The sequence below is a fragment of the Ipomoea triloba genome, chromosome 14, assembly GCF_003576645.1.
Source record: "Ipomoea triloba cultivar NCNSP0323 chromosome 14, ASM357664v1".
Taxonomy (NCBI): domain Eukaryota; kingdom Viridiplantae; phylum Streptophyta; class Magnoliopsida; order Solanales; family Convolvulaceae; genus Ipomoea; species Ipomoea triloba.
In genome coordinates, this window is record NC_044929.1 from 13,353,698 (window position 1) to 13,360,685 (window position 6,988).

Here is a 6,988-nt window from a genome sequence, read left to right on the forward strand (position 1 = left end):
AAAAAAAAAAAAAAAAAAAAAAAAGTCATCATTTCATGTCTACCGTACCGTGGCACACAATTAACTTCCCCATCTCAACGAAACCCTTCTGCGACTCAACATCATGGATCAAATCCTCCTTTTCATTATCCTCAAGCTTATTGGTCGGCAACGACACGTAGGCGATCTTTTGTGAGTAGCACTTGACGAGCACCAAGTAGATGGTGACAACAAGAATGGTGAAACCAATCAAGGACAAGCTGAACAGAATATTGACGAGGGACTTGGCTCGCATGGCCGCTTCCTCGCTGCGACACTTGACGACATGGTGCTTGTGTTCTTCCGTGAGGTAGCAGCCTTTCGGGCAAAAACCCGCCGTCCAAAGCATGATTCCAATAACGACTAACCAAATCCCTTGGAACATAACGCTGCAAGACCTCACGAAGCTGTTGATGAAGCTGGTGGGGAAAGGGAAGCCGAGAAGGGTAGTGGATAAGGAGACGAGAATGATGATTTGCAGGAAGAAATGGTATTGCCCTTCAACCCCGAAATGGTCAGTTGAATGTAGGCGAAAACTCAGAAGCTCTTGCCCGAAAACCACGACCCCGAAGAGGTGCGCCATCCCCTGCTTAGCCGGAGGGTCTGCCCTGTCCAAAACCATGCTGAAAACCGCGTGCGCGATGAGGGCGGTTGCGACGTTTGCGTGCTCAAACTTGCGGAGCTGGTGGAAGGGTATGGTTCCGTCTTGGTCTAGAGACGTGTGAGTTAGAAGGCCCATCAAGACCTCCTTGGAGATGAAGGCAAAACTGCCCAACATTATCATGTAAAGCTCTAAGTATCTGATTTTTGGACATGGAAACCATAGGAGAGAAAAGTGGGATTTTGGGTGCGTGGCGTGAAGTTTTATCTGGTTCAACATGTGCCATAGACCGACCAGAAAGAAACCTAATCCGGGAAGCACATGCCCCGTGGAAGTTTCCATGTAGGAAGCCGGGAAGACAGAGCAGAGCGGAAGAGACTGATTGAGGATGGGATATGGTGATGATGGTGGTGAGACTTAGGGAAGAATGTTTGGGAATTTATATATATGATGAGGTTAATTTATGTCATATACTATACACATCAAAACCAAACATCATACATAGTTAAGGAACTTACCTTTGCCCGTACGTGCGGCATAAAACCAGAGATAGACAATGCTTTGAAGGTTGTCTATAAATATATATTACTCGTACAAGCAAAGTGTTATATATGCCAACGACCCAAGGTGGCAGGCTTCACAATGGCTACGGGATGGGATGATCTGAAAATGAATGAAACGCTCGCTACAAGATGCTGTTGGAGAAATTAGGCATAATGTGAAAATAAAAAAATGTATGGTGGTATAACTACGGTCACATAAGCGAATTAATCCCAACCAGTGCAAGCTCACAACAAGGGCATCGGCCCTGAAGGTTAACACATCATTACATCAATCCCCATCTCCGTGCACCCAAGCAGGGATTGGAACATACACACCATACTCAGCCCTTAAGTTTGGTTAATATACTAAATCAAGGATAAATAATTAATAAATGAGAATCACAAATCTTTTCATGGCTTGCATTTTCCCAACTGATGCTTCAAGACATCTGATAAGCTTCCAAGATATCTATATATTTGAGTAAAATAGGGGTAATTTATAGCATTGTTAGCATCTTTATGTGATTAATCTTACAATATTATGTGTTTTAATTCATTAACCACACGCAAAGCTACCCTTGGTGCATTTTGAGACATTTCACAGGTCCCTGGAGCTGTTAGGAACGAGAAACAAGCAAACCGAGTAAAATAGGAGCCCCGGAGGACCCAAGATGAGGCATTCACGCGTGAAGGTCACGTGAACGCTTTCCAGTAGCCGTCCACGCGACCTGTCACGCGTGAAGGCCGCGTGAACGAGACATTGCGGAGAAAAATATTTTAGGGCAATTCTAGGAAGACTATTTAAGGAGGCTTGATAGAATTTCAAAGGAGGTTCCAATAGACTTCTGATTTCTTAGTTTTCTAAATTTTAGGTTTTAGAAAGTTCTCAATTTTCCATTCTAGATTAGATTAGATTTACATTTCCTCCTTGTGAATGAAGAATTGAAGCTTGGATTGAAGACACATTTCATTTACTAGGTGATTTCTATTTGAATCTTATTTCTATTTTTACATATCTTTTTTTTGGATTGAATTAGTTTATGATCTTGAATTCTTGATTATGTGTGGCTAGTTCAATCTAGGGCTTGGATTGTGTGAATCTATGTTGCTAGTGTGAAGATTTTATTTCTTATTGTGGATTTGATTGCCTTGATGTTGGAAAATATATTCTTGTCTATTGATTGTTGTTTTGATTAGATCTTGCATAGATTTGGTCAATCTATTGAGAGATTGAGATCTTGACTCTATCATGATATTGATTTGAGTTGAGTTGAAGCTTTTGCAATCTTAGATCCTATGGGATTCCATGATTAGGAATAGTAGGAAAGTGTGTAGCTAAGGTGTTTGATAAAATGTCTCTTAGGGCTTTTGGTTGCTAGAAGGCACTCCTAAGCCTAAGGGACCCTAGTACACAAAGTTGGAAAAGGACTAAGATGACACAGTCTTGAATAGCCAACACCATTGCATCATTTGACCACTACTTGAGACACACGAGGACGCAACATAGACAAACACATTTCAATCCCTTGTTTTCTTATTTCTTATTCCTTATAACTTGATTTTGGTTAACTCTTGCTCACTTACATGCATTTCATACATGCCATTCACCACATTCACCATCCTCACATGTCTCATAATATGTTCATTCGATTGAAAGTAATAGCATAGACTTACCTCCACGTCCCTCCTTCGAGACCGACACTCAAGGAGTTTTAGACTCTTCGTTTTATCATAACCAATACATACCACATCCACATTACACACACCCCACTCACCCCTATGCAAGCAAGCATGTCAAGATCTCTTTATATATAAAGCAGGATAAAATGAGAATATGGTCTTCCTATAAACTGTGAGAACCAGTCATCCATCAAGGTTCAATAGTTGAGAGTTTTAGTAAAATAATTTTTAAAAAATTAAAACAGGTAAAATTTAGTAATGGTATGATCATATTCTTTAATTTGATTTCTCCAGATGTAGGGTGTGGATGTCTCTTTAAGAGAGAGAGAGAGAGAGAGAAAAAAAAAAAAGAAAAAAAAAAGGGCAAATGTAGGAAGGTTTTAAGAAGTTGACAAATTTGGGAAGGTTTTAAAAAGAGCAAATTGCCATTTTGGTCCACTGACTATAGGGGTCTTGTTAATTGCAGTCCACGACTTTCAAAACTGTTAATTGCATACCATGACTATTCAATTTTTATCAATTTTGGTCACTCCGGCCAAATTGCCGGCAAAATGTCGCCGGAAAATTTTAAAAGTTAAAATAGCGAGGGTATTTTAGTCATTTCACATTTCTTTTCTTCTTCTCCGGCGAATTCTTCTTCTTCAATTCTTCGGCCAAGCGATGCAAACCTAGGTTTTTTTAATCAAAATTCGAACAAATTAAATCTGCCAAACGTATTTGCATGCATGGTTAAGATAGTACAGGAATGAGAAGAAGAATTTATACTTGGCGATGGAGAACAAATAAATAGTATTATCTGTTTCTAATAAAAAATTAAATCTACCAGCTAAGAAATTTGGCAGATAAAAAATTAAATCTGAACCAGTTTTTTTTAATCTTGTTCAGCAACGAGAACAAATTAAATATGCCAAATTTTTTATCAGAAAACATGGCGTTGGAGAAGAACATGGCGATGGCGATGTACAGTAACGAGAAGGATGAGGTGAAAGAAGCGGCGGCGGCGAACAAGCTGAGATCGATGGAGAAGAAGAAGAATTCGCCGGAGAAGAAGAAGAATGCGCTGGAGAAGAAGAAGAATTCGCCGGAGAAGAAGAGAAAGATGTGAAATGACTAAAATACCCTCATTATTTTTACTTCCGGTGACATTTGGCGGCAATTTGGCCGGAGTGACCAAAATTGATAAGAATTGAATAGTCATGGTACGCAATTAACAGTTTTGAAAGTCGTGGACTGCAATTAACAGAACCCCTATAGTTAGTAGACCAAAATGACAATTTGCTCTTTTAAAAATTTTCAATAATTATAAAATTAGCCTATATATTTTTTTGTGTTAATTATTGTTTTGGTCCCTCAACTATGGGGAAAATAGCAAATTGATCCTCGACTATCAATTTTGATCAATTAAGTCCTCAACTATTGATTTTGTATCCGATTTGGCTGTTAAGTGACCATCTCTTTTGATGACCAATTTGGTATATTGTCATAGTCGTGGGACCAAAACGGTAATTAACTTATATTTATTTGTACATAAAAATATAAAAAAATTTAACTTCAATACTTTCATTTTTTTTTTTTGGAGTTGAATCTAATAACTCTAATATTTTTTTCCTAAATATAAATTTTTTTCAATTTTATAATTTCATTTAATTTTAAACATTTCTTTTAGAACTTCGGATAAAGATTATCTAGGCACAAAAAAATTATAAAACTTTATTAGTATTTCAATCCAAGACATCATGGAATTCCTATCCTATATGTTAAGGATGTATTCCAACCAATTATTCTAGATATATTATATTTACTATATTTAAACTCTTAAATTACATTGTGTGAGCCAACGATTCAGACACCTAAAGTGATGTGGTGATACTTTTGTAATTAAAAGTTCACTATTTATTTATTTTTTTTAATTTTTTTAAATGTCAAACAATCTGCGTCCGAAGTACCATTGTCACACGCGCATCACAATCTGCGCCCGAAGTACCCTACTTTGGACGTAGATTGTTGTCCATTATTTTTTTTTTAATTTTAATTTAGGGTAGCTTATCATATCATATCTGGATCTTTGTCTTCCCCACACCATCGTCGCATCATCGCTTACCGTAGTCACAATCACCACATTGCTTCTTGTAACGAACCTGATAAATTGCAGCAATGAAGAAGAAAGAAGAGACAAAAGAGAGGTAGAGAGGAGAGCAGTTGCAGAACAAACAAAAGAGAGGTAGAGAGCAGAGCAGTTGCAGAACAAAGGAGAAGAGAAGGGTAGAAATTAGGAAAAAATTGCATAGAATGGAGAGAATATTAGAGAAAAGAGATATAGAATCTGAGAAAATTTTATTAATATCCAAAGCATGCCCTCATTACCTAATTACTGAAATTTACCCCAAATAACAAACAAAATAACAATCAAATAACAACTCAACAACCGCAACAACCATTTGCAGCGAACTATCTCAAAACGACGTCTTCGGACTTCCCAGGTCATTACAGTACTGATGTAGTGTGTAGGGTGATATGAAAATGGGTGTCATTTGTCGTTCCACTGAGGATTAAGGTTTATATCGCGTAAAGAGCAGTTACCTAAACTCTATGCACCAAGGTATTAGAATCCAAAAGCATCCAAGTAAATCATATTTGGTTTGCAATTAACAACTAGAGTATTTTTGGTATTTTGGGTTAAAAGGAAAGCAAGATTAAAACTATGATAAAATTCAATTGGGAAAGATGGGTTAAATTAGGTGTATTACTCTATTGATGCATTTGACACTTAGATTGGGGGAAGAACATTAACCATAGGTAGTACTGTCAAAGCGGGCCGCCCCACCCCATTAAACCCGCCCCACTGCGGGCCTAAGTTTTAGCGGGCTTTTGCGAGCCGGCCCGCCAGGTCCGCGGGCTAGGATTACATCAATCCTATCCCGCCCCACGCGGGTTGGCTGGCCCCGCGAGCTTTTTTTTTTTTTTTTCAAATTCAAAGTTCATAAATTAAGTAAAAAAAATATTAATATTAATATATATATATATATATAATGTTACAAAGCAAGGCAGTGTAAACCTATGAACAAAAACGATATATAACAATACAATACAATAGAATAATAGTGTATCCTCAATGAAGGATTTTTATTTTTTTATTGATCATAGGAGGAAGGTACAAAGTCTTAGATTTCGCCCATAAAAAAACGATATTTATACTATGGACCAGGATTTACACTGCACTATATATGAATCATGGTTTATGTGTTTGTGTTTTGTGTTATAACTTTTTGTGTCTTACATTATGAAATTTATGTACCTTATAAGTATGAATTTTGTATCTGGAACAAATTAATAATTGTGTCTTATGTTATGAATTTCTGTGTTTTGTGTTGTGAAATTTTGTGCCTATGAACACAAATTATATATTTAAATCAGATCTGAAAAATAAGTAAATATATAACATGTGTATGTGTCTTGTGTTATATTTTTTGTATATTGTATTATAAAATTATGTATCTTACGAGTATGAATTATGTGCTTTATCTTTCCAATTCAGATGGATCCACAATGATATGCTATATATGTGTCTTATGTTGTGATTTTTTGTGTTTTAATTTGTGTTAGGAAATTATGTACTTTATGAGTATAAATTTTGTACCTCGTTATTTCAATCTATGATCTATAAAACCCTTAATGCTATGTGAACCCAGTTGTTATACGGTGGACTATGGTCACAAAACGACGCCATTTCAGTAAGTAGAAGAAACGGTTGTCGTAAGTCGTAATGAAGCTCCGCAACTGATACTACAATTCATCTCAAAAGATACTGCCTCACATTTGTTTTTATAATATCGAATGAAACTGCAGTTATATCGAAAAGAAATTGCGGTTGTGTTGAAATAGAACTGTAGTGTATATAAACTGATATTGAATAACAGTTTCACATTTTTTTGGTGTATATTGTCCAATGAAACTGTAGTTATATCGAAATGATATTCTAGTTGTGTCGAAATGAAACTGTAGTTTATTATAAAAGAAATTGTAGTTGTGTTGAAATGAAACTGAATAACAGGTTCACATATTTGAGTGTATAAAATATCATATCGAATGAAACTGCAGTACAGTTATATCGAAAAGAAACTACAGTTGTGTTAAAAGGGAACTGCAG

The 6,988-nt window shown here is 36.4% G+C and overlaps 1 protein-coding gene across 1 annotated transcript; it reads right to left on the reverse strand.

Moving 5' to 3' along the window:
• Positions 1-28: 28 nt before the first annotated feature.
• LOC116003976 lies at positions 29-1,012 on the reverse strand. The gene has a single exon (XM_031243919.1). The coding sequence runs from the start codon at positions 959-961 to the stop codon at positions 29-31; it is 933 nt and encodes a 310-aa protein (XP_031099779.1). The 5' UTR covers positions 962-1,012.
• Between the last annotated feature and the right edge of the window lie 5,976 nt (positions 1,013-6,988).